Below are 27,210 nucleotides of genomic sequence, written 5' to 3'. Positions count from 1 at the left end.
ACACTAATTTACAGGTGGAAATGAGTATTTACAATTAGTGATCCTTAGTAATATAATGAATAAGATTTCTAAATTTGGGTCCTTAGGCATAATTCTCCAAAATATTGTCTTTCTCATTCCTAAGATACTGTCATGTAACAAAAGATGATCTAGATCCAGAATGATGACAACACCTCAGTGATATCAGGTTTTCTAGACCAAAATCTCCACCAGGATTTTGTTCCACCAGCCTGCAATGGAGAGGGGAGTGGTTCTGAAGACTGCTCACCATCTTGAGAAGCTTCAACAAACTTATCTCTCCAACTGCGTGGAACCCATCCTCTGTTGACTATTACTGGAAAACTCACGCTGAAAGAAAATTAAACAACGTACAAAAATAGAATCACTTCAATGAATACAGTAGGTAGCAAGACAAAGAAATGATCGATTCTTCTTTGCCGAAATAAAAATATCTTAATATGGACAGGTTGTCAATGAAACTACGGCTGACAAATAAAGCCTCATCAATATTATGAATTACAGTTCAGGTGCTAGAAAAGATTGAAGACATTTAAACTGGGACAGTGGGTTTCCATGCATGTTTCTTGTTGATGAAATGAGAACAAGAAGACAAATCTAATTATCTGAATAATTTTTCAATAGAAGCAAAAGCTAAAGGTTATCAGGATAAGTGCAATTTGCAACCACATGTTTCAAAAATGTTATAGTCTAAAGAAAAGTTAGTTATTGTACTTCTTATATGAACAGTCAAATTTAAATATTTTTCGCGTGAGAATTCTCCATATATGATGATATGATTACAAAGGCATGGGAATCCAGATTATCAATAATACCAATTTCCTAAACCTGTCCATTCGTTAAGTTATATTTGCATTCTAATCCATGCTGTAATGGTGCTGATTAGCACACGATCCATTATAAGGTATTGTGTAAAACTACCATATTTTTAAAATCGAACTGTTCTAGAAGTCCAAACCTACCCATTGAGCAGAATCAGCAACATTTTACTTCAATTTAAAAGTACAGCTAAATGCTATGTGAGCGTGCGTTTCAATAATCAATATTTATCAATTTTGTAAAGATTTTGTGATCAGTTACTTTCCCATTAATTTTTTTTCCAGAGGTACAGACGATATTTCTCATCTATGAAACCATTTTTTAAAATTTTATTTCCTTTCCATTCCAGTCTATTTTAAAAACCAAACAACTTGTTAAATATACAATACAAAAGCCGTACCTGTCTGGACAACTGGGAGCCGGCATAAGAGGTGTTATAAGATAGTAGCCATTTTCAGTCACTCCTGAAATACTTCTCGAACGTGGACCCACAAAGATTGATTTTTTATCATCATAAACTCCTTTGCAGACCGCCTTCCTGAATTCTAGAGAATCCAATTCTTCAGCAGATGGAGATGCACTGCTGAATTTTAAAGGCTCCATCTGCAGTCTCTTCTCTCGATAGTCCAACATTTTTATCTATTACCAATGGTTGAGGAGACTCATTTTCAGTTTGCTAATTTGCTTAGCCAATATTAAGACATGGAATCTGGAATCTTATAACTTCGTGAAAATTAAACTTCAAAAGTGGAAGGTATTCATCCAGAAATCCATTCTGTAATAGTTAGCAAGTTTTTTAAACATATAATGTTCAAAACTTATAGTATCATTTAATGGATTCCTCCAAGACATTTGAACTGAAAAAGGCATAATCCACAACATGAGCCTATGAATCCCTTTGAACCAGAATAAATATGTGACATTGAGCTGAATATTCCTGATGTGTGTGCAGATGAAATTACAATTTATAGGGCCTGAATTATAAATGGAGAGCTGGAATAAATCAATACATAGATAAGTCTAAAATTTCAGACCAACGAACAACCAATAATTATTCGTACAAAATGTCAGCCCCAAAACCATGCTTAGGTCACAAGCTTATCTATACGATGCTTGTCCTGGTTCGAATTTGGATCCTTTCAAATTAAAGCGCCTCGTTGGGGTGACAGAACGGTTTGACACATGGAGTAGGAATATGTAATTATGTATAAATTCCACTTACAATTTTTCTACACACTCCATCTTTTTTTCTACATCTCCGTTAGTTCTGAACATTTTGCAAGCTTCTAACATCTGTAAGCCATTCGCTTTAGAACTACTGATTGAAAAGTAAAACTAGAACAATCATGAATTCAATGCAAGACATCAGATCACCATTCACTTCTATGACGTTGCTGCGGATAGTCATAGAACGAGTAAACAACTAAATGAACTTGAAATTTTCATGATAGAGAGAAGAGATTATAAGTTTACTGAGTCCACACCTTCTCTTGTCTTCTGAAAATCTGCCAAGTTCCAAGACCAAATGTGATCGCTCCAGGTAGGAATAGAAACCATTTTGACCACCTAGAGGATTTCCCTTTCACAAATAAAAGCACCAATAAGCGAAGAGAATTTAAAATTCTGACACGCTCTGCAAGCAAACAAACTCAGCATGGCAAAATGCAATGTTAAGCGCATGTAGAGAATCACTCGGATGAACCAGCGCACATACCTTCTATTTCAGAAGAAGGCGGCGATGGTTGAAAACCAGATGAAGAGGCAACGGAAGCGGCGGAGCTGAAAGAATAGGAGGAGGACGAAATCGGCGATGCGTATGCAACCCACTTAGTAGCGAGAAAATGAGATAATGTCCCGCCGGCGCCGCCGCGTCGAAGCCTGGCTAGCGATTTGCCAGTGGAGACTGATCCCATCTTGACTCCGTCATCCGGAACGAATTTCCCGCCGTTTCGACGCAAAGCGGGCTTATGGTTCCTCCCCGAGGGTTTACGGGAAAATAGCTTGCGGCCCAATTAATAATAATAAGGAGAAATGAACTAAAAAGAATTAGAATTGTAATATTCTGATTCAAGGATCTAGGACTTCAACATTTCATGAAACAAAGTGATGTCTCATCGACTATTTTATAAATATAGTTAAATAATAAAAATATCTTTATATTAAAAATTTATTAACAAGTTGTGAATTGATAATGATAAGTGTGAATAACAAATGATAAGAAATGTACCGACAATGACAAATATTTATTAATAAGTTGTGAAGTGATAATAACAAATATTAAACAGTTAATGATAAAAAATATATTGATAATGATAAATTTGAATTTTTTAAAAAAAAAATGATAAAATGACATTTATTATTGACTATTTACAAAAAATCAAATCAGAGATCATATTTTGTACTATTACCTCTAGTTCTTAACAAAGATTTGTTTGACTATTTTGATTTAATTATAAATTTCTAATCCACTTGTCTTTCATATTATGTAATCCTCGGTCCTAATATAAGACCCAATTGACTATTAGGGATTAAGGAAGTAAGTTTAAGTGGTTATTTATAATATAGGTTGTTATTCCTAAAATACTTGCTATTCATTATTAGAAGGATTTCTTGGAATACATAAATATAAAAGAGAAAATGGATTGGGTCTATAATAGGACCAATAAAAAGTCAAATGGGTCTTTTTTAATAAGACCGGAGGAGTATTTTTTCAAGGTAGTCCTCTAATAATAGTAGTTCTAGCTAATAAACTTGATTAGCAAGAATATTTTATGAAAGACAAACACCTATTTATTACAAATAACTAACTTAATATATTTCCTTAATCTCCTCAAATTAGTCAGCTGGCTTTATAATTAGGACCGGAGGTAATTTTAGGTATCTGAATTGAAATATATAATTTTTAATTTCTTTTTATGTTTTTTTTTAATAATAATATTAATAAGAATTCGCTGGCAGAAAAAATAATAATAACCACAAAAATAGCTGCATTGGGTTTAATATTGTTTTTTGCAAGAGCTGCCTGAAAGGTTAGATTTATAGTTTTTTTTTAATTTCATAAGGGGATAATTTCAATAAATATATTTTAAAAAATAATTTAGGGAAATCAACACACACTTATTACAAATAATACATTTAAATAATTATATTAATATTCCCAAATTAATTATCAAGCTCTTGATATATGGAAGGGAAGTAGTACATGATAATCTTTGCATCTTTATGTATACATATAATATAAAAATTTAAGAAGTTGCAATATTATTTAATATGAGAGTTAGTCTAACATTTAATTTGGTTCTAAATATAAGACCCTAATTTGTTTTAATTCTCGTATTTATCTTCTTTTTTTTAAAGTAATCATTGTATTAGTTACACATGTTATATATCTCATCAAATAGCAATTCTAGCTAATACATATTATCAGCAAGGATATTTTAAGAAAAATAAATTTATTTATTATAAATAACTGATTTTTAATAATTTTTAATATACTTAAATTAATCAAAATTAACCCTTATATTAAGGCTTAGAAGTAGTAGTATATTGTCAATCACAAAATTTGAAATAAAATATATTGTTTATAATTTATAAACAATATATTTTGTTATAAATTTTTTATTTTTTATTTATGATTTTAGTAAAAAGATTTTAAAATTAAATTTTAATAGTAAAAATTCTATAAAATTTAATGATATAGAGAATGAGGGAGGGAGGGGGGAAAGATAAATTCTATCAAATATTTGTTGTTCCAAGCATCACAAGCCATATTTTATATCACCTTGTTTTTGGGTTAAGTTAGAAAAATAAATACAACGTGTTGATGTATTAATTTTAGTGGAAGGAGCTCGGACCAATTAAACATTGAGATCTTGAATATGTGTGAATGTAACAAATATTATAAAAGACTCTTAATTAGAATTTGAGAATGCTTGAATTTGACCTAAATGGTAACGTGAAAACTGTGAATGCCCTAGGAAAAATGTGTCACAAATTCAGGGGTATTTTAATCTGTGCTTAAGTCTTGTGAAAAAAAACATATTAATAGTAAGAACATTTACATGACAAAAGTACTCATATTTATAAAGACACAAATTTCTCATTAAAAACGACTTTGATTAAGTACCGATCCAGACCTATTTCAGGTTGTAACAGCATTTGAAATTCTCTTGGTAGTAGTAAGGATCTCCAAAATCTGTCGCCAGATCGAATTGGAAGATCATCAATATTGCTGTGGCACCTTCATTATATTCATAAGAGATTGCTGGACACTCTCCCAGGTGGAACATTGTTGAAAGGAAATAATAGAGCCTGCAAATCTTTCTGATTCTACTTATTATTGCTTCCGGTCTTTTCAAGCAATCTTACAAACGCATCATGTACCATTTTCTGAATATCTTTTTGTCTCCCCATGTGGTGGCTTGAACTTCAAATTCACTTCCCTTTATGCATTATTATTTTTGTTTTAAATATATAGTTAGTTGAAGATTCAAATTAGTCCTATATATATATAATATTTCTAATCCACTTTGTCTCTCCCATATTTATCCCTTTTTTTTTTAAAAAAGTTCTCATTATTACACATGTTAAAGGGTTTTCATTTTAATGTACGTAATTAACAATACTATTTTAAGAAAGATAATACTCATTTGTTATAACTAATTAACTTAACTGATTTTTTTATGTTAGTAATTAGTTATCTAATTTTTAAATTAATAAGCACTAAAGGTAATACCACAATTATCACTCTGTAATATCTCTCAGTATAAATCTGACAACCAAAGTCACAAACTAAAAATGTTCGTCTTCACACAAGCACTACAATACGTTTTTCTTAAGTAACGTATCTAGCACATGTTTTAGATGTTACGATCTCACTTCAAGATATAAATTTAAACGAGAAGAGAAGTCCTTTTTCAAGAAAGTATTGACATTTTAGTGTCAAAATCTCTTTGCTATCCTCCAAACACACAGTTGAGTTGACTGTGGTCTAGGGTGCATGCCTTTGTTTCGCAAATTTTGATAAAACAAAATAACAATTATTAATAAATCCTCCGAATACTATCTTCAGTCTTTAATGTAAGAGTTAGTTAAGAGTCAGATTTGATTATAAATAAAAAAGACTTCAATCAATCAATTTTGTCTTCTAAATTTATAACTTTTCCTTTTAAATATTCCTATTGATTGTACGTATTAAATATTCTTATTAAGGAGTAGTTTTAATGCAAATAATTAAAAGGTAGTTTAGGGAAGCCAAAAAATATTTGATATAAATAACCAACTTAATTAAGTTTTTTAATATCTCCAAATTACTTATTTAGTTTTTATTTAAGGATCGAAGGTAGTAGTAGTTATACATAAAAGGCCAGTTTTATCAAGCTAATAACCTTAAAAACTTGTCAAGAAGATAGAATAATATTCTTGTGTAATTGATTGTAAGGATTATTAATCGTAGCTACGTACTTCGGATGCAGTTGCAAAATAAGAGACTAAAATGACAGTAGTGTACTTTTTTTTAATGTGTCAAGACAGATAAAAGTTTTTTATTATATATTTGATAATCATATATAATATAATATATATACAATCACTGTGTGAAATAAATTTATGAAGCAAAGCCCACTGTCGAGCAGATTCTGATCCAATGCTGAAATTATATTTATGCAGAGTAAAGGAGCGACTTAGTTCATGAATAACAATGAAGCAGAGGCTACAAGAACAACACCGAAATACGTGATTCTTTTGGTTGAATCACTACCAGAAGTGGCTGCAGGCACATCTTGGCTGGCATTTGCGCCTGAAACTTCAATCATATAAGACCAAAACAGCTATTAATACAAAGCATGCATATGGCAATCCACAAAGATATAAACCAGTAATTAAGTTTTGCTAAATGTTAATTAATACTCGACACCGTGATAGCTAGATATATTTTTAGAATGCATTAGTGTGTGTGTATATTTCTTACAGGGAATTCTCTAGTCTTATTTATAATTAGACAAAGAAAGAAGGCTTTTTGATACTATTGATCAGTGACGTTATTAAATTTAGGGTTGAGGTGCATCCAGCATCCAAAGTATTTTTCATGTGTATTTAGCACCCTAAAATATTTTTTGTTTTAGTGCTGAATGTATCAAAAAATATTTTTGGATACTGGACGCATCTAAAAAAAATATTTTAGTATGTTGGATACACTCGAAAAAATATTTTGAGGTGTTGAATATACTTTAACCCTTAAATTTATTTTTAGGAAACTCATGAGGCAAAATGGATATTAAATGGAATGCAATTCGAAAGTTGTTAAATTTTAAGTTATAGTTTATAAGATTTAAGGTTTCTCTTGATTCTAGTAAAATATATTAGAAGTGATTCATATACGCACACGGCCCTGAAATCTACCATGGAGTTTATCTTTCTCAAGCTATTTGTTTAAAGATGGAGAAAATATATCATAAAAACTAAGAGAGAGAGTGTGTGTGGGTGTCTTACTGGACTTCTCTGCTGCTGCAAGTACTGCAGCTGCAGCTGCTGCTTGATTTGTTGATGAAGAAGCATCAGTTGGAGTTGGGGTTGGAGAATTCGCTTCTGCAATGGAAAAGATTGTCCCTCAATTTATTTTAATTAAATCAAAGTCTTCCATTTCTTGTAATCTTTTGCTGCAAATAGTATATATAAACACACAATATCTTATGATGATTTATGAGTAGTAAACACTCGCCACTAGCTAATTGATAAAAGAAAACTATGCTCATCAATTGTTTGGTATGTTTGCTTAAGTTTCTATATTATCCTAAAAGGATATAACTGATGATCAGTTGATTGAATTAATTCGGACTTTTAAGTTTTATGAATTGTACAATTTGTCAATTATTATGATTTTCTTCCCCAAAGAGAAACACAAGCTTGCTCAGTAGTTAATCATTAGGGGAAACAAAATTAGAAATAACCTCGATGCTTTAGGGGCCGGATCAGCGATAATATTACATACTACCTACTCTTAATATAAGCTTTAATTGACTAATTTGAAAATATTAAAAAAGTTAGTTTAGTTAATTATTTGTAGTAAATATATATTGTCTTTTTTAAAATGTCTTTGTTAATCATGTGTGTCTAAATTACAAATTAATAGTAACTTCTTAATATATGCAACTACTATAGTAATTATTTGATGGCAAAATGAATAAATACTCTTCCAATCCTTAATAAAAGACCTAATTATTGAATTAATTTTTGTTCTAAATATAAACATATTTATTCTGTTTATTAATTTTTTCTAAATTATTCTTATTGATACTCCTTCAACTATAATTAAATAAGAAATGGAGGAAAGATATATTAAGAAAGATGATTATAGTATTTTAGAAAAATATGTCATATTTCTTATATTTAACTAACTTATCCAGCTTTCTTAATCTAATCAAATTAGTTAAATAGATTTTATTTTAATAACCGAAGGAGTACTAGAGATAAAGTAAATTGCGGTATTATATTTATAACTAACTTAAAAGTCAAACTAACTCTTCTATTAAAGACCAAAAGTAATATTGTGCAAGACCCATACAACTTCACAACATTATTCATCGATTTCCATTGCTGTAATTGATGAAGTTGGCTTCAAGATAACAAGTTATTTTGACATATTATAACCATAAACTTTCAGGTTTCAAATGAAAAGAATCCGCTCGCTCGATCCATTTTGGGTAACATGCATGCATTATGACTTTCTGTTGTAAATTATAAGTTGAGAAAAAGCAGATTCAAATATAGCCATAAAAACTGTGAATTAAAAACCTATAAACAACACTGCATGTCCCAACAAGCTTTAATATGTTACGGAGCAACATTGATATGATATATATATCTATATGTAAGGGTGGAGGAGGGTGATTATAAAAATACGCACCATCTTTGCATTTGGAAAGGCGAAGACGGACATTACAGGCCTTAGGGAGCTGGAGGGCATCATGCCTGGTAATATTCAAGGTAGGGAGGATCTGAGGATCCTTATAGAAACGGCAGAGGCACTCGAAGTCGTTGTCCACGACGTCCTTCAAGGAGGAGCAGCAGGTCTCCGGCGGCGGTTCGGTGGCGGAAACGTTGAGGTAGGCTTTGCAGGGCAGCAGTTTCTGCATGCATTGCATGGTGTCGTGAAGGGAAGTGACGGATCCGTGAGAGAGGCTGTTGAGAAGTCCGTTGAGATCAGGATCGGCCGAGACGCCGACGGCGAGGAGGAGGAGAAGGAGGAGGGAGTAATTGGAAGCCATGATGATGATGGAGGAGAGGGAAAAGTGGTGTTACGTTCTTCCTCTCCGTTCTCCTCTGGTTTGGGAATGTGGATGAGATTGGCATTTGATTAGAGAAAAGTTGCTATCTTTAGAAAGGTCGTTTGGGAGACGATATGTTGGGGCCTCCTTCCACCAGCACACCACAACGCTATAGATTTTATTGCATTTTTTTTCAACTTTTTAATTAAAGTTAAAACTAATAATTAACAAATTTATTTACCATAGGTATAATTATATTTTTTTTGAAAAAAAAGGTGATGATATTCTGCACATATCGATAAGCATATGATGCAATTACGCACATAGAATCTAGCTAGATTATTTGATTTTTACTATGTACGCCTTTTTAAAACTATTATTACTATTTTATGACCGTAGTTTTATAAAGTGTTAGTATGATTTTTTGTCCTCAAGTTTATCCTCATTGTGGTTTTGATCTCTTGAGTTTCAAACCATAATTTTTGGTTCCTCATGTTTATTTTTATTTAAAACATTGGTCTTATAATTCAATAAAAATCTGAACCATTTTACCCTTAAGGCTTAAGAGACTAAAATCAAAATAAAAACAAATTTGAGAGATTTAAAATTATATTAACCCTCTTATACATGTTATATTATTACATTGAATAAACAATGATATTCATGTGAGCAATGAAAAAAATGCCATTCAACCTTATATGGGAACTAGTTAGAAGTTTGATTTAATACTAAATATAACATCCGAATCTATTTTATCTTTCATATATTTATCATTTTTCTAAACTAAATGATTTATCTAACCTACAAACTCTAATGTAATACAGAAGATTTGTTATTAGCTATAATTAGCTACTACCTCTGGTCTTAATTATAGGAACCAGTTGACTAATTTGAGGAGATTAATGAAGTAATTAAGTTGAATTAGTTATTTGTTCTAAATAGGTACAGTCTTTCCTAAAATATCCTTATTAATCAATTGTATCGACTAGAACTATCATTATTAGAAGGTTACTTTGGAAAAAAATTATAATAAAAGTCAACAGGGTCTTATATTAAGGACAGGAGGTAGTAATTTATTTGACTTCCGTGATATACTCAAATTAATTAAATACCTCTTATATTAAAATTGTTATTTTTATATTAAAAACCGGCGAATGGCATACATTTTCAATATAAAAGTAGGCCCTTAACGCATCTATTTCATCAAACTTAATCTATTCTGTTGCTACTAATGCTACTACTACCTCCCAATTAACTACCTCGGTCATAATTATAAAACTCATTGACTAATTTGGAGAGATTAAGAAACTTAGTTAAATTAGTTTTTGTAATGAATATGTGTTTTTTCTAAAATATCTTTGCTAATCAAATTTGTTATCTAGAACTACCATTATTAGAAGGATTACTTTAGAAAAAAAAGTGTAAATATGATAGACAAAGTGGATTGAGATTTTGTATTTAAGACCAAAATAAAAATTAATACGGTTTTATATTAAGAATTGGAGGTAGTATATAGATGGGTTAATTAATCCGCAAATCCTTATAGTTTCAACGAATTTGAATCAAGTCCCTATAGTTTTTTTTCTTTTTATCAGGTCCTTATACTTTTATCTTTTTTAATTAGGTCCTTATATTTATTTTCTTTTAATTAAGTCCTTATAATTTCACTAAAATTTTAATCAGGTGCATGTAGTTTTAATTTTTATTATTAATTAAATATAAGCTTAATTAAATAGATTAATACTGAAATATAAAATATTAATAATTAAATTAAATTAATAATTATGTAATAAAAAGTAATAGAATTAATTAATTCAGGAAATTTTTTTAGAACAATTAATTTTTTTGCTGAAAAATTAAATCATTATAATAATTCAATATCTTTAGATATTATTGTTTATAAACTAATATTAAATAATATATACTATTTTATGTTTATATAATAGTACTATTAGAATTTATAAAGTAAAAAATAAAAATTCAGGGACTTAATTAAAAATAAGGTGAATTTAAAGGACTTGATAAAAAGAAAAATAAATACAAGGACCTAATAAAAAAGGTGAAAGTATAAGGACCTGATAAAAAAAAAAAACTATAAGGATCTGATTCAAAATTAATTGAAACTATAAGGAGCTGTTGATTAATTATCTCTATATAGATTTAACACACATTAACTTCTTATTCCCCCCAAGTTGACGGCATCCAATATAATTAATTAATTAATTAATTAATGATAAATCCAGTAACATTAGTTTTTAGTATAGCCTGATATTGGTTGAAAAAAACCCAAGATAGCTAGATATGCCAACACAGCAAAAACGCAGTACTGACATGTAAGTAACTTTCTTGGGTCACTTGCGGCAAAAATAAACGTGCCTGGTTAATCATCAATTCATCGTAATACATGCACAAGTATCAGCTACTCCTTCTGTCTCTTGTTATAAGATCCTTTTAACTAAAAAAAATAATTAAAATTAGTTAAAAATAATTAATATGTAATAAATGTAATTTTTTTCAAATATACCCCTATATATAAATAGGTAAATATGAGAGAGTAATAGTAAAATAAAAGAAAAAAGAAAATGTATTAAATATATTGAATTATAAGTAAAATAGGTACTAATAGATTAAATGCTGAAACAAACTAAAAAAAATCTTGTAAAAAAGGATATACTTATTCAAAAAATTGAATCTTATAATAAGAAATAGAGGAAGTATGTATCAACCAATTAGTCGAGCCAAATTTTCAGCTTATAATTAAAAGCGGACTTATTATCGATTAAATGCATGTACATAATGCCTTTGTTTTAAAAAATTAATATAATAAATTAATAAATAATATAAAACTCTCGGATTTGTTATTGGGTCAGATAATGATAGTAAACTACCGATTACTGAAAGAGCAATAAATTTTGAACTTAATATTCAGGGAGAATTAGAATGAAGGAGCTGTAGAGAAGAATATTTAGTGTAGAAGATTATAAAAATTAAAATTATTTTAAAGAATGATATATTAAAATATAATTTTAGAAAGACTAAATTACTCATTACTAATCCTCTTATATTCTCTCGTACAATATTTCAATTATTTGACAGTTAGTGAGTTTCTTCAATCTCTATTAGCCGCACCTCACTCCATACAAAATATAAAGAATATTGATTGATGTACTTTACTCTCTTTTTATTCCTGAATGTAAACAAAATAGGGAGAATTGCAGAGGGGATGAAGAAAGTAGAAGGGGTAGTTTGGTGTTTTAAAATCTATATTTGGACCTTTTAAATAATTTTAATTTTTATTATCCCTCTTATTAAATATTTTTCTCTGCAGATCCTTTGGTCTAATTCTCCCTTTTATTTAAAAGAAGACTTATCATCCAATAAATGCATTTACGTTCTAATAATTAACTAGCATTCATGCGCAATAAAATTGATTTAACAAAATGAACATCGAGCACTGGTGAACTGATATCTCTATGAGTGCCGTCCGGGTATCAAATTCATATTCCTTCCTTAGGAATTTTCGCCGCTCGTCTTCTTTTAAAAACAAATGCCCTTCACAAATATTAATTGCAATATATAGATATATATAATTTATATTAGATGACTTTTTTGTTCAACAAAGACCTTAACTTTTGAGTACTTAAAAATATTAAGTTGTTGAGGCGGTGAGGGTACAACATCAAGACAGATATTGAAAGAATTAAGAGCTGTGATTAACAGCACAAGACAAATTAAACAAGTAATTATTGGAATATTATTTGTGCTTTTCTAAGTGGATTAGTTCCTAGCATGCAGAGGGAAACAAAATAGTAATATTATAATGGCCTAGCCTCGGCACCATCAACGTAAATAGAACAAAACTAGAGAGGAAGAGAACATGTTTGCCGGCTGATGATGTCCAAGATTGGTTTCAGTCTAACCGTCAGATTTTGTCCCCCTGCAAATCCTGTCGATTCTGAACATCGATCACTTTTTAAAACCTGCTAAATAGCAGAAGCTGAGGAAGCCAGAAAAGTGGTTTCTGAGGATAATAATCACTGCAATGGCAAGGCAAGATAAGTCAGGCACAAGTAAAAACAGCTTAGAGAACTTGCTGGACTTGGACAAAACAAGAGCCGCGCAAAGCATTGCGAAGCAACTGAGATCCCACAGGTCCATTCCTGAACATGGTCTAGAATTCAAGAACATATCATATTGTGTCCAGAAGAAGCAAAAGAATAATGGTGTTTGGATCAAGAAAGAAGCTTATCTCCTTCATGACATATCTGGGCAGGCAAACAGAGGTGAAGTCATGGCTATCATGGGACCAAGTGGGGCTGGCAAATCAACATTCCTCGATGCCTTGGCTGGTCGGATTGCACAAGGGAGCCTTGAAGGATCAGTTAGAATGGATGGAAAACCAGTAATTCATTAAGAAAATGAAGTCATACTGTTCTGATGCTTTGTTTGTGCTGGATTCATTCGAGTCTGATTCCTTTTTGTTTCTCTGGTTAAAATAGCAATGATTGGTGAATTTTCTAATCATGCAGGTCAGTGCAAGTTACTTGAAGATGGTATCATCGTATGTGATGCAAGATGACCAACCTTTTCCTATGTTGACAGTTTTTGAGACATTCATGTTTGCAGCAGAGGTTAGGCTTCCTCCTACACTCTCCAGGGAGGATAAAAAGAACAGAGTTCATGAGCTCCTCGATCAGCTCGGCCTGCAGGTAAACATGCTCAAACATTTTAGACTATTTGTTGGGCTAGGCAAGACCAAGCCCACTAGACTAGATGGGCTTCAGTCAAAACCCATCAGACCAAATAGGTCCAAAGCTAGGCCTACTATGTCAGTCCACCTATATGCAGGTTTAACTCAGATTTGGATTCATTACAGTGCCAGAATTTGTAAAGGGCTAGTGCAGGGTATTAAAAAGGAATGAATTACTTGTAAATAGGGAAATAGTATAAAAGTAATATAAATGTTTCAAATTTATAAGCAATTGACAGATTTTGGCACTGCATGGAATCTAAGCCAGCAGCTTATCTTACCAACCTACCTGAAACTCACAAAAAACTTGTGTTGGATTTTAAGTAGCACAACATCAAGATGTACTTAGATATATTGATTACTTATGTCTTTTACTTCTTTATTAACTGAAAAACACATACTATGGTTGAATGAATGAATAGTTGTTCAGAGTGCAGCACATACATATATTGGTGATGAAGGGACAAGAGGAGTGTCGGGAGGGGAAAAAAGAAGAGTATCTATTGGCATAGACATCATTCACAAGCCTGCGCTTCTGTTTCTTGACGAACCAACCTCAGGTCTCGATTCTACAAGTGCTTACAATGTAGTGGAAAAGATTAAACACATAGCTCAAGGTGGAAGTATTGTCCTCATGACCATACATCAGCCTTCATTCAGAATTCAAAAGCTCCTCGACCAGATCGCTATCCTTGCAAGGTGCAAATTTTGAAACTCACAATATGACATCCAAATTTCCTAATCAGACTGGCTAATGAACTCAAAGTGGTGTTACAGGGGTAGACTGATATACATGGGAAGGCCAGATGCACTGCCCGCTTATCTTTCTGGTTTTGGAAGAACAATACCAGATGGAGAAAATAGCATTGAATACATGTTAGATGTTATTAAAGAATATGATGAATCAACTATTGGTCTAGATCCCCTTGTTCAGTACCAATGCTATGGCCAAAGGCCTGATCAATCAGCCATAACACCAGTCCCTAAAACACCAAAGACTCCAAGAACACCTCACAGAAGTAGCACCCCTGCATCTAAATATATCATCAACTTGCTGTCACAAGGGTTCACTCCCGGTACATCAAAGCCTGACTCCAACCAAGTTGTTGATGATGATGAGAGTTTTGATTACTCGCTTGAGAGGAAAAGTGCTCAGACGCCAAGGAATATGTCCAGTGCTGGTGTCCCACGTTTGGCTTCTCAGTTCTACCAAGAGTTCTCAGCCAAGGATTTCTCTGTCTGGCTTTACCATGGTGTGGTAGGAACTCCTAAACGCCAAGTATCATGGACTCCGGCCAGAACTCCAGCATGGACTCCAGCAAGAACTCCAGGGTGGACACCTGCAAAAACACCTAATTCAGGACCGAGAAGTGTTATTTCCAGCCAACATCCTGCATCTGATCAGGACCCTTATCGGGCCAAGACTTCCAATGTAGTTAGCCAATCTATGGACTTCCATGGACCTTCTTATGAAGAGTTTGAGATTGAAGAAGCTCTTGATGAGCCACATCTAGGATCAAAATATGCAAATCCATGGCTACGTGAGGTTGCAGTGCTGTCATGGAGAACTGCACTCAATGTAATTCGAACACCTGAACTCTTCCTGTCCCGTGAGGTTGTGCTAACCGTTATGGCGCTTATCCTCTCCACCATCTTCAAAAACCTTGGTCATCCCACTTTCAAAGACATAAGTAGGCTTCTCAACTTCTATATCTTTTCAGTGTGCCTAGTTTTCTTCTCTTCCAACGATGCTGTCCCTACTTTCATCTTAGAAAGGTTCGTCTTCATTAAAGAGACATCCCACAATGCTTATCGTGCTTCTTCATATGTAATTTCTTCCCTCATTGTTTATCTCCCATTTTTCGCCATCCAAGGCTTCACATTCGCTGCCATAACCAAAGTATTCCTTCACCTAAAAAGCAGTCTCTTCCATTTTTGGATGATCCTCTTTGCTTCGCTTATCACTACCAATGCCTATGTGATGCTTGTTAGTGCACTTGTTCCAAGCTACATCACAGGGTATGCCGTAGTTATAGCCACAACTGCTCTGTTCTTCTTAACTTGTGGTTTCTTCCTCAAGCGAACTCAAATACCTTTCTATTGGAGGTGGCTCCATTATATTTCTGCAATCAAATATCCATTTGAAGCATTGCTGACAAATGAATTCAAGAATGATAAATGCTACACAGGGAACCTGGCAGATTTGTCTCCTGGTCCTTTAGGAGAAGTGAAGCTAAGCTCCCACCATAACATGTCGCGTAATTGCTTAATAGGAGAAGATGTTTTATCCTCAATGGATATTATTAAAGAAGACATATGGTGCGACATATTTATTCTGCTGGCTTGGGGCGTTCTTTACAGGTTCATATTCTATTTGGTTTTGAGATTTCACTCCAAGAATGAAAGAAAATGAATTATGGAACTTTTTTCTTGTTATGCATGAGTCTGTACGTTCAAGCTGGTCAAATATTTTCTAGCAGGTATATATATTCTCATGAAAAAGATATGATACGGGCTTCTGTCTCGAAGTACAACGCCCACGTTGAATTTTTCTTTCCCCATTTGAGTTACCGAACTATCTTACAAAAATAGGCAGGAAAGTGTGTATAACTTTATTCCAAGGGAACGCGAACTCTTGGGACAAGCAAATTGACATGCCAACAGACACAACGCGAGTCACGTTTTTAAGACATAACAGAAATATAAACACAGAAAAAAGCAAGAGAAAACAAAAATTGTATCCATGTTCTGATCAGGTGTCACTTAAGGAGCGCCTGCATGTTGCGCAACCTTCCTTTCAAGTGCACTTTTGTCTGCCCCCACCACAGTGTCGATCTCTTTGCTATTCTTAATAAAGAAAAAGGTGGGAACGCTGCTAATATTCCAGCGTGCAGCAGCATCTGTTGCCTCATCTATGTCAACCTTCAAAAATACAACTTTTGGGTACTTCTCAGCCAAGCTTGTAAAATGAGGCCCAATAAAACGACAGGGGCCACACCACGTTGCAGTAAAATACAGAACTGTCAAGCGAGATGTCTTAGAAGCAGCACTCAATAACTTGTCCAGTTCACCAACAGAATGGATACCGATGACTTGTCCTGTTTAATGCCACGAAACCATAAGTTATTTGATATCAAGTTAGCGACCAACATCAAAGTTTGGATTTAATTTCAAAGTAGCGGCCAGAAGGAGTACATGAATCTTGAAAATCATGTTAAAACCTCAGGTCAAAGGCAAAAACAACAACAATAACAAGTCTTATTCTACTAAGTAAAGTAGGTTGCATGAAGTCCATGATGTTATTATGGTCCAGCAAAAGGTAACAACACAAGCAAAATATAGTAGTGATTGAGTGATTGTCAGAACTTAAAAACCTACCCTAAGCTCGTTATTTAATATTTTTCACATCAAAGAGGCTTCCATTTTTCTTTTCAGCATCAATAATTCCATATTCACGCCCATACCCACCCACTCAATTCAATATCAATGGTTTCTTACGCCCGCCTCAACAATTATACCCACCCACTTACCCACAGACACTAGAATTGGACCAGGCAAAGGCTAAGGCTACACTTCCCTAAACCAAGATTGCTCTTCCAGGTCCGAGTTCTGACTTGCAGGTTACAATCAAGAACCTTTTGGTGTTGTAAGCATTCCAACATCACATGATGTAACCTATTGCCCCAACAAAATGCGTTTAAAAAGGATTTTTTTTTTTGGTACCTTTCTTTTCCAAGTAATATCAGCAAGAGTCACTAGTGGCCTCTTTTATTCCCCCCAGGCCCCACCGCCGGGGGGGGGGGGGGGGACCCCGAAAGAGAATTAAAAAAGCCAGGCAATCACATCATAGTTCTTTCACTAGTGGCGTCTTTTATTTTCGCAACAAAACACAGACCAGTCGTCATCATGTTAAGAACAAAGGAAAGCAAAACAAAATGCCTATAATTCCAGGGTCCTTTCATTCTTCAAGCACACCCAGTATAGCAATTAATGATGAATGATATGAAGGTACAAGGCAGCCGGACAGTGAAAAGTAATATGAGTGTGTGTGTGTAAGAAGGAGGGAGGGGGAAGTAGTTACAACATAATCATAAAATATATTTCCCACCTTCACTCAAACCACAAATATAAGAAAATGCGCCAATTAATTTGGAAACTGTAACAACTAATAACATCAGAGAAAATGAATAAAAAGGCATACCATCTTTTAAAGCAGACAATGATTCTTGAACCTGAAAAAAAAAAAAAAGGTCAAAACAAATTTTGAGCTTAAACAGATCACTGCAAAGTCACAGCAATGAATATGGAGTCTTAATGTTGCCAGGGAAGGGAGAGGAATTTCAGTGCCCGCAAGCCCTTAATTATTTATAATCCAAGTTGCACTGAGTAACCCTTTGTTGTATACGCAACTAAAAATCACCCCATAACTAAATAAGAAAAGCGTTCAACTATTATGCAAAGGATGCTAGTTAATTAATTCCCAAAATGTTGCCCAAGACGGCTTAACTGTAAACAAGTCTGTTCCATGATGGAAATTCCACACTACCCTACACTTACTTGAGCTTCCGCTTGTTTTTTCTTCTTCCGTTCAGCTCTCTTCTGCTCCCTTTGCTTGTGTAATCGTTCATATTTTCTCCTATGCTCCTCAATTTTCCGGGCATTAGGTTCAACCTATTAAAGTTAAAATATATGATTATATACATGGTTTTTTGCTAGTTCCTATCTACCGTGGGCAGGGAAAAGGAGGTGGCTTACTTTTTTAAGTGCCGTTCCAATCTCTTCATCATAATCTAACTTTGAAGCCACATGAAGATCATTAGCTGCTTCCTCCCATAATCCTAACATAGCCCTAGCCATTCCCCGTATTTTGTATCCTTTAGCTGAGTCAGAATTAATCTGGAACAAACAATGTAACTGAGAGTTTGAATCTACACAAACATGTCATGTAGACAAAGCCGGCCTCATCAAAATTCAGTAGCAATTAAAACAAAACTTCCATGCTTTCCATGCAATGAGTTATGGCATGGCAAGAACTAATAATTAGACCTGCAAGGCAGTATCAGCATCACGGATTGCAGCATTTGGTTTCTTCAACTTGATAAAGACACTAGCTGAAAGCAAGAAACTTAATTTAAGTTTCCAAATTCCAAGAAATGATGCGGAAGGCAGTAAAATAAACCACATTTACCAATAGCTTTTTGGTTTTGGAAGATAAATTATTAGAGTACCTCGGGTAGCATAGAGTATTGCTGAATGGGGATTCAAGACAATGGCTTCTGTTAGTTGATCCACCGCATCATCCAACTTCCCTGAAAAGCATAGACTATCCAATTGACAGAGGAAAGGGATCTCCAAGAAACAAAGTACGAGAGACTCAGGATATTGCACTATCAAGTAAATTTAAGCCATGCCTTCTGAAATAGAATCCATGGCCCTAGACTTTGCAACTTGAGCAGCATCCCGCTGATCTTCTGTCACCTCAGCTGACGAATCTCCCATCTGCCAACCAATTATAATTATTTTTGTCAGAAGCAGACTTCATGCCATGCCATCCCACCGTCAACATACTCTCAAAAGAAAATATTAGATAGAAAAGCAAAAGAAAAGATTGCAAGATACACTGTTGGAAACCCACTAATCGACTGCCAATCAAATACCTTCTGAGGAGGGTCACTATCAGGTTCAACAACATCAGCATTATCCAGTTCGATATCAGATTCTACAATTTCATCTTCATCTTCTCCAGATAAATCAGCTCCTTTAGCATCAGCACGCTCTGACATGTTGTCAGCAACTTTCTCCTGCATGAGTTTGCTATAAGCCGAACATGACAGAAAATGAAAGAATTTTACTTTACAAGAGAAACTTTCACCCATATTCTCTTAAAGAAATTATCAGACTTTAAAAATGCAAAAGATAGAGTACAAAGCCACCATTTTGGGATACCATCAGAAGTACGGAACTTAGTTATTCTTATTTCCATATATGCATCTCAACATTCACCAACAGTTACCACCCAAACTCTAAAAGTACATAAATTTTGACATGCCAAATGAACATGAGCATAGTAGCAAAAGAGAGACGAGTAGAAATTGATTTAATAATAAGGGGATCACCGTTTTCTGTTCTGGAGGTAGGCGAGCACCTAAGCTGCAAGCAAAAGTAATACAAATGTTTCAGAGAAAGAAATCACGAGCCAACATGAAAAATGAAGAGCAAAGCTATCTGCTGACACCTCTAGTACCTCACAAGATAAGACTTGAAGAATGCAAGAGATGGGTTGTGAAGAAGTGAAGGATCTGACTTGCATCCATCAATAAATTTCTTTAGCTCCGCGACTCTGGCATCATCCATCGGTTGATGATTTTCTGTCTCTATCCAAGACCGGACCACCACTGCTTAACTGCTTCGCACAGCGAAAGCACCTGACCTGAAGCACTTCGAAATTCAGGGTTTGTATCCGGTAGAGGTAAGCAGTATGGTCTCTGATCGACCTTAATGAATAACTGCAGAGAAATGTTTCTACTTGGTTTTCACAAGATAAAGAAAGGTGATGATTGGAGTAGCTTCGGTTCTCCCCCGGTGCCATTAAATATTTTAGCCTGTTTGAGTGACTCCCAATCCATGGTTTAGGTTTAGAAGGCAAAACCATAGTTTGGATGGAATGTCATCCAAATAGCATTAATTTTGATGTCATAATCTGAAACTATGGTTTGGACTGAAATCATGGTTTTGAAACTCAAAACTATGGTTTCAAGAGAAGTGAATTCATTCTGTTTCTGGTGGGAAATATGATTGTGCCTATTAGAATAGATCTCAACAATAATATGACTTTAACATCTCTCAATTAATTTTTTATAAACATATTAATCTTATATCTTATAAATATATATACACATATTAATTATTCATTAATTATATTATCTTATGTATTATTAATTATGTTGGTAAAAAATATATTATTAACAATTTTATTCCTTCAAATTAAAATATATCATAAAATCTATCTTTTATGTAATTATCATATTAACTTATATCTTTTTTAGTGATTTGTATATAAAAAAAATATTTCTGATAACAACTATCCAAATACTCTCACTTTTTAGAATCATTTTTTCACAAAATCTATTCTTCACAAAATTTATTCTTCCCAGAATCTATTCTCCAGAAGCTATTCTCCAAACCATGGTTTGATTTTATCCAAACACCCTTAGACACACTTGTCTTGATCCAAATAAAATAAATCTGCTTTTTTTTTTTTAATTTGATAAGATTTTTACCCACAATCTTACTTTGGGTTTTTTCCCCCATAAAACCTAGGGGTGCTCAAGGCCGGCCTGTCCCGGTCGGCCCGTTCCGGTCCCGATCTTATTGGGACTGGACGGATCCGTCCCGAAATTTTTCCGGACGGGACACGGGACGGGTCGTCCCGTCCCAGTCCCGTCCCGGTTCTTTTTTTTTAATTTTTTATATAATATCATTTTTTTCATATTTTTTTAAGATTTGAGACTATTGTATGGAACTATGGATATATTTATTTAGAGTTTTTATATTTGTTAATGATTTGAGATTATTGATGATTAGAATTTTTAGCAAGTTTTTATTGTGTTAAAAGCTTTTGTTTAGAGTTTTTAATGACTATTATATGTAATATTTTGAGCTTTTGTTTAAGAGTGCCCAAACAAATAAAAAGATTTTTTATAAGATTTAAGGTCAAAAAAATATAATTAAAAAATCAGATTTTTTAAAAAAAATTTTAAAATTAAAAAAAATTAAAAAAATTAATTTCGGGACGTCCCGGTCCCGTCCCGGATCCGTCCCGTCCCGACCGGGACCGGGATAACCTCGGGACGGATCGGGACACGGGACAGAAAATCTGTCCCATTACTGTTCATCGGGACGGAACCGGGACGGGCTTGTTCCGGTCTCAATCCGTCCCGTGAACACCCCTAATAAAACCCATAATCTTACTCTACTTGACCACCTTTTAGTATGTATTTCTTTGATTTTAATATAAAAACAAGTTGTTAGTATTTATTTCTTTTATTTTTAACGTTAAAAATACGCTTAAATTTTGGTATGATATATTTTTATTGAGTGAATTTGGTTACGACTTTAGATGGTATTACCTTCATTTCTTAGTTTCTAAATAAATAAAATTTTATAATTAAAATATGAGATAGTAATTTATAAGAATTTAGAAAATAGCATTCACTCAAAAACAAAATAAGAGTTGAAAAAGTAGATTGCCACAGACAATACTCTTATGAAGAACTTCTAAAAACCAAGAATAAAAGGCAAAAAATACTTTCAAAAAAATTATTCCAAAAAACTAAGTTTCATTGATAAAGATGCTTTTCAAATTTTTTTACCAAAAAAAATGACTTCCAAATTTCGACCAAGGTATAGTTCAAAAATTTAATTGGGTTTTAAATTAAAAATAAAAAATATTTATACGAAATTGTGCTATTTATAAGTCCTATTATCGTAAATAATAATATAATATAAAATTCACAAAAATAAATAACATTTGATAAAACTTCAAAAATATAACTCATTATCAATATCTATATATCATCAATATATATATATATATATATATATATATAAATACTCTTTCACCAAACTATATCTTCAAATAGCTTATTTATGACCCTAGATACAAATCACCATTTACAAGCCAAATTAATTAAATAAATATAATTTTTGAGCTGCTATCAAGCCAAATAACATTAATGATAAGCTGCCAAATTAATTAAATAAATACTCTTTCAATCCTTAATATAAGACATATTTAATTAATTTGATTAGATCAAGAAAGTTAGGTAAGTTAGTTAATTATAAAAAAATATGATATGTTTTTCCTAAAACACCATAATCATCTTTTTTAATATCCTCATCCCTTCTTCTATTTGATTATGGTTAAAAAAATATCTATAGAGATAATTTTAAAAAATTAATAAATATGATAAATAAATCTTATATTTAAAATCAAAATTAACTTAACAATTAAATCATATATATTAATGATACGTTTGTAGCTTGTACGGTCCGTTTAGTTTGGGAAAGAAAACAAATCTTGGACCTTGTAAGACTAATAAATTTCAAATTTTGAAATTTGAAATCCAATAATTATTTCTTTATTTTTCTCCCCCTATCTATTCTCTCTTTCACCCTTTGTCAGCCATTTAACCATTTCTACTTCCCACATCATCTTTCTCTCATTGGATTCTTCTTCTCCAGGGTCTTCTTTGAGCGCAATCAGTGGTCCCTTCTTATGCATTCAGCTGAGCATCTCTGCTCTCCCTCTATTTCTCTTCATCTTCAAATCTAAGCCCTTTCGATTTGTTATCGACGGCAATCGAAGGAAGATTCGTTTCGAGGCAACTGAGAAGTTCACGAAGCACAATGAGAGAGGCATTTGGTTAGGCTTCCTTTATGAGTTGTGTTCTTATTTTCTTTTTACCTCTTTTTCCTCTTCTCCTCTTTATTTCTGTTCTCTCCCCTTAGGGATCCAAGAAGGTCATGCTTGCTTCATGTTTTGATTTCTTATCTTCTCCAAAATTTCTTATCAGGTCCCTTTACACTGATGTCTTTCTTTTCTTCTCGTGCAGGTTCTTTCAAGATTGAATATTGAGATTGGAAGGAACAAAGAAATAAAGATGAACGAGAGTAATGGATGGAGACCAATATGAGCAGTGATAAATGGAGGAAGGTTAACGGACTTCCATCTCACTTTACGATATAGGTTTCCATTCATCCTCTTCTGCATCTTATAATATTGTCATGGATTTTTATCTATGAGTTGTAAGATACTTTCTTATCTATTAATAAGAAACAAGACAATGTCCTCGCAGTTTCCTTTTCTAATCCATCATCAGGTTTGGTTTGCTGATGGGGGAAGATGAGAGGGATGCAAATTGGGAAAATTTTTGCACTCCATTTTCTTTTTTGATTCAGATTTTCCTTTTCCTAGTTTCTAAACTATATCATTCAGTTGGGTTTATTCTTATCTTATTATTTTTTATATATGATTTAAAAGAGGATTTAATTGTTTCAATCATATTATTATTTTTGAAGTGTATATTAATCATTGTCATTGTAATCATTTCCTTCTTTTATGCTTCTTGATGTTTTATAAACTACCAAAATTTACAGATGAAGACGGAAAAGCAATATTGTGACTTGGTAAGGGAATGTTGATAAATAATAGTCTCTTGTGTAACAAGAAAGGTAAAGAATATAGAAGCTTGTGTCAATAGTTTTAACTATTTTGGTGATATGGTCAACGCTAAACACAAGCCTATACAAAAATTAGCAAATACTTAAGCAATTAAAAATGATAAACAATCAGCAACTATGATATGGACTAATCCTGTGACTAGATGCAGCCTTTGACGATGTAAGAGGTAGAATCATGAGTCTTGACACTTTACCCTCTCTGTGTGAAGTATTCTTTACTGTAAGAAATGAAGAGAATTGAAAGAAACTATAGCTCAGAAATCAACCTATCAAAGGAGCAGTTTTTCTCAAGTGCAAGGTTTTATCTGCATTTACTACCAATTCAACTAATAAAGATTCGTTGTCATAGAGCTATTAAGACAACCCAATTTTCAATACATGTTAGAGCTATTTCCTCAATTTAATAAAAGTTATTATCCTTTGTCTTGTGAAGTATGTCCATTCGCAAAATACACAAGAACCACTTATAAGAACCATCCTCACATATTCTCTCAACCTTTTAACACAACGATATTCGAGGTCCTACTCATGTCACATCTTTGTCAAACGCAAAATGGTTTGTAGTATTTATTGATGACCATATATGGGTAACCTGAGTATATCTTATGAAAGAAAAATAAGACATTGTACTTACCCTCATCAATTTTCACAAAATGATTTCCACACAATTTCAAGCTAAAATTTGTACACTAAGAAGTGATATTGACAGGGAGTACATGAGCAACACTCTTTAAACCTACCTTTAAAGATCACAGAATCTCTTTCACCAAACCACTTGTGTCAACTCTCCCCAACAAAATGACACTACTGAACGTAAAAATAAACACTTTCTTGAAGTTATCAGTGCCATGAGGCTACCTCATAATGTTCCTAATTGTTATCGAGGAGAGGCAATCCTCACTGCCACCTACCTTATCAATAGAATGCCCTCTAAAGAACATACTGACCAAGACTTATCCTAACACCACTTTAGTATCCCCTAAAAATTTTTGGTTGTGTGGCGTCAGATGTCTATTATTTAGTTGAGAGTAAATTTGACTCTAGGGCCATAAAATGCATCTTTCTAGGTTACTCCAATTCTAAAAAACTATGCAAAACTACAAATGCTATTCTCCTACCCCACAAAAAATTTTTGTTACCATGTGTGTCTCCTTTGAAGAAAACCAAGCCTATTACATGAAAACTTCTATTCAAGGGGAGAATGACAAAGAATGGCAGTTTGTGTGACCAAAACAAACCCAAAAAAAAAAAAAAGAAATTAGTGATGAATCTGAAACCAGACCTTAAACTGAGATTATCAAGACACAAGTTATAACAAAAACTTCCCGTACTAGCAAACAAACCTAAAACACTACCTGAACTAATAAACAGGCCAAAAAAACATATCTGAAACTAGTCCAAATAGACCTGAAACACAGGCTGAACTAGTTTACAGTCCTAAATCCAGTGCCAATGGACCTAAAAATAGTTATGTAATAGAGGAATCAAGTGAATCAAAAGAGGAGGAAGAAAAAGAAGAAAATGAAGTTACCCAAATTACTAGTAGAGACCTTTCCAGCTCAAGGGAACGACAAGAATCAACTCTAACTCAAAAATGTAATGATCTTGGGTGGCCATTTGCTTTAAGAACAAAGGTAAGACAACGTGCTCTTCCCCCTATAAGTAACTTTATCTCTTATGACAACACATCATCTTGTATGAAGAGTTTTGTCACTAAGGTTAATGAGGAAAAAATTTCATCAACATCTAAAGTGGCAAATAGAGATCTCGGATGGCAAGAAGCCATTAATAAAGAATTGAAGGCTTTGTCTAAAAATCAAATGTGGACCGTTGAAATACTCCTAAAGGCAAAAGGACAATTGGATGTAAATGGGTGTTCACCATTAAGTACAATGCTAATAGACTAGTGAGCAAGTGTAAAGCTCATTTGGTGGCCAAGATTCACAAACACAAGGAATTGATTACTAAGAAACGTTCCTATAGCAAAATGAAATACGATAGGGATTCCATTATCTTAGTTGCAAATCTTGAGTGGTCTCTACATCAATTAGATGTGAATGCCTTCTTAAATGGAGATCCTAAAGAGGAAGTATATATAAGAGTTCATGAAGGAATTGCATAATTCAGAAACTGAAATATGGCATGTAAATTGCACAAATCTCTCTATAGGTTAAAGCAGTCACCTAGGGTTTGGTTTGAATGATTCATCAAAGTCATAAAAAACTCAAGCTACACACTATGCCAAGCAGACCATACATTGTTTGTAAAGCACTCAAGATCTAAAATCTCTATTTTAATTGTGCATGAAGGGCCTGTTTGGAACAGTTTATAAGTAGCTTTTCAATTGTGATTTACGAAATAAGAGACAAGTATGTGAGGGGAGTTTTGTCTCGACTTATGTGAAGCATGCTTATAATTGATTTTCACTGTCATCCCAAACAGGCTCGAAGATGATATAGTAATGACAGGAGATGACTTGGAAGAAATAAGGTGACTCAAAAGTGCATTAGCAACTTTATTCAAAGTAAATTATCTTAGAAGTCTTAGATATTTAAGGAAACTCAAAAAATTATACCACTAACTTATTTAAGGGCGCTAAACTATCTTCGACTTCTATGGATCCATCCATGGTTATTAGTATCATGCCATTCGAGATTCGAATCGCACGATACATTATAGATTTAGCACTGGGAGATGCGAATCTCCCAGTATATCCCTTTGCCATCTGAATCGCACCCAGAATCACGCGATTCACACCAAAATCACGCGAATCTCACGATGTTGGCGGATCACGCGATTCTCGGCACTGTTAAGTGGCACAGATCTAACCCGGATCTGTGCGTGACCCAACACGATAATACACTTTTTTTTTATTTATTTAAATGGAGAAACTGCCACAAATTGAATTAGAAGTATGTGAAACCCTATTTTTTTATTCCCATCTACTCTGTTTTTCACGTTCTGTATCTTGTACCCCACAGTTGCCTTTTTTCTCCTCTTCTACTGGTTGGTCGAAAAGTTATAAAAATTGAAGGCAATGGTCCACTCTATACTGTTGTTGACTTGCTGGTTGATTGGGGGTCCATTCTACTCCTGTTTGGTAATTTTTTCCTACTT

The 27,210-nt window shown here is 33.3% G+C and overlaps 4 protein-coding genes and 1 long non-coding RNA gene across 5 annotated transcripts; 2 read left to right on the top strand and 3 right to left on the bottom strand.

The window, feature by feature from the left end:
* Positions 1 to 149: 149 nt before the first annotated feature.
* LOC114722228 (surfeit locus protein 1) lies at positions 150 to 2,801 on the bottom strand. Its single transcript, XM_028908196.1, has 4 exons — positions 2,552 to 2,801; positions 2,322 to 2,416; positions 1,238 to 1,476; positions 150 to 348 (listed from the first exon to the last, which is right to left on the bottom strand). The coding sequence occupies exons 1-4, from the start codon at positions 2,748 to 2,750 to the stop codon at positions 150 to 152; spliced, it is 732 nt and encodes a 243-aa protein (XP_028764029.1). The 5' UTR covers positions 2,751 to 2,801.
* A 3,717-nt stretch (positions 2,802 to 6,518) lies between these two features.
* On the bottom strand, positions 6,519 to 9,101 carry LOC114722271 (lipid transfer-like protein VAS). Its single transcript, XM_028908263.1, has 3 exons — positions 8,741 to 9,101; positions 7,327 to 7,422; positions 6,519 to 6,640 (listed from the first exon to the last, which is right to left on the bottom strand). The coding sequence occupies exons 1-3, from the start codon at positions 9,099 to 9,101 to the stop codon at positions 6,519 to 6,521; spliced, it is 579 nt and encodes a 192-aa protein (XP_028764096.1).
* Positions 9,102 to 13,143: 4,042 nt separating this feature from the next.
* Positions 13,144 to 16,264, top strand: LOC114722236 (ABC transporter G family member 19-like). Its single transcript, XM_028908210.1, has 4 exons — positions 13,144 to 13,503; positions 13,631 to 13,810; positions 14,282 to 14,550; positions 14,629 to 16,264. The coding sequence occupies exons 1-4, from the start codon at positions 13,144 to 13,146 to the stop codon at positions 16,262 to 16,264; spliced, it is 2,445 nt and encodes an 814-aa protein (XP_028764043.1).
* Positions 16,265 to 16,367: 103 nt separating this feature from the next.
* LOC114722240 (TPR repeat-containing thioredoxin TDX) lies at positions 16,368 to 20,331 on the bottom strand. The gene is made up of 10 exons (XM_028908223.1): positions 20,096 to 20,331; positions 19,968 to 20,001; positions 19,509 to 19,652; positions 19,263 to 19,350; positions 19,080 to 19,160; positions 18,898 to 18,962; positions 18,607 to 18,747; positions 18,409 to 18,522; positions 18,053 to 18,083; positions 16,368 to 16,949 (listed from the first exon to the last, which is right to left on the bottom strand). The coding sequence occupies exons 1-10, from the start codon at positions 20,203 to 20,205 to the stop codon at positions 16,615 to 16,617; spliced, it is 1,143 nt and encodes a 380-aa protein (XP_028764056.1). The 5' UTR covers positions 20,206 to 20,331; the 3' UTR covers positions 16,368 to 16,614.
* A 2,723-nt stretch (positions 20,332 to 23,054) lies between these two features.
* Positions 23,055 to 23,968, top strand: LOC114722265 (uncharacterized). The gene is made up of 2 exons (XR_003738143.1): positions 23,055 to 23,275; positions 23,466 to 23,968. It is a non-coding gene; the product is annotated as an uncharacterized LOC114722265 (long non-coding RNA).
* Positions 23,969 to 27,210: the final 3,242 nt, after the last annotated feature.

The sequence above is a fragment of the Neltuma alba genome, unplaced genomic scaffold, assembly GCF_004799145.2.
Source record: "Neltuma alba isolate B1F8T4 unplaced genomic scaffold, ASM479914v2 tig00002337_pilon, whole genome shotgun sequence".
Classification (NCBI taxonomy): domain Eukaryota; kingdom Viridiplantae; phylum Streptophyta; class Magnoliopsida; order Fabales; family Fabaceae; genus Neltuma; species Neltuma alba.
This window is presented reverse-complemented; position numbering and strand designations above follow the sequence as displayed.

Excerpts from the sequence above, each read along its gene's own strand:
- LOC114722228 (XM_028908196.1), bottom strand. The coding sequence starts at position 2,750 with ATGGGATCAGTCTCCACTGGCAAATCGCTAGCCAGGCTTCGACGCGGC. Across the intron at positions 2,417-2,551 it reads GCCTTCTTCTGAAATAGAAG|GGAAATCCTCTAGGTGGTCA; the intron begins GTATGTGCGCTG and ends TATTTGTGAAAG. Across the intron at positions 1,477-2,321 it reads TTTTCAGAAGACAAGAGAAG|ATAAAAATGTTGGACTATCG; the intron begins GTGTGGACTCAG and ends CATTGGTAATAG.
- LOC114722271 (XM_028908263.1), bottom strand. The coding sequence starts at position 9,101 with ATGGCTTCCAATTACTCCCTCCTCCTTCTCCTCCTCCTCGCCGTCGGC. Across the intron at positions 7,423-8,740 it reads CCTTTCCAAATGCAAAGATG|AAGCGAATTCTCCAACCCCA; the intron begins GTGCGTATTTTT and ends TTTCCATTGCAG. Across the intron at positions 6,641-7,326 it reads TGCAGCAGCAGAGAAGTCCA|TTTCAGGCGCAAATGCCAGC; the intron begins GTAAGACACCCA and ends ATATGATTGAAG.
- LOC114722236 (XM_028908210.1), top strand. The coding sequence starts at position 13,144 with ATGGCAAGGCAAGATAAGTCAGGCACAAGTAAAAACAGCTTAGAGAAC. Across the intron at positions 13,504-13,630 it reads TTAGAATGGATGGAAAACCA|GTCAGTGCAAGTTACTTGAA; the intron begins GTAATTCATTAA and ends CTAATCATGCAG. Across the intron at positions 13,811-14,281 it reads TCGATCAGCTCGGCCTGCAG|AGTGCAGCACATACATATAT; the intron begins GTAAACATGCTC and ends ATAGTTGTTCAG.
- LOC114722240 (XM_028908223.1), bottom strand. The coding sequence starts at position 20,205 with ATGGATGATGCCAGAGTCGCGGAGCTAAAGAAATTTATTGATGGATGC. Across the intron at positions 19,161-19,262 it reads CATGGATTCTATTTCAGAAG|GGAAGTTGGATGATGCGGTG; the intron begins GCATGGCTTAAA and ends TATGCTTTTCAG. Across the intron at positions 18,523-18,606 it reads TTGGAACGGCACTTAAAAAA|GTTGAACCTAATGCCCGGAA; the intron begins GTAAGCCACCTC and ends TAACTTTAATAG.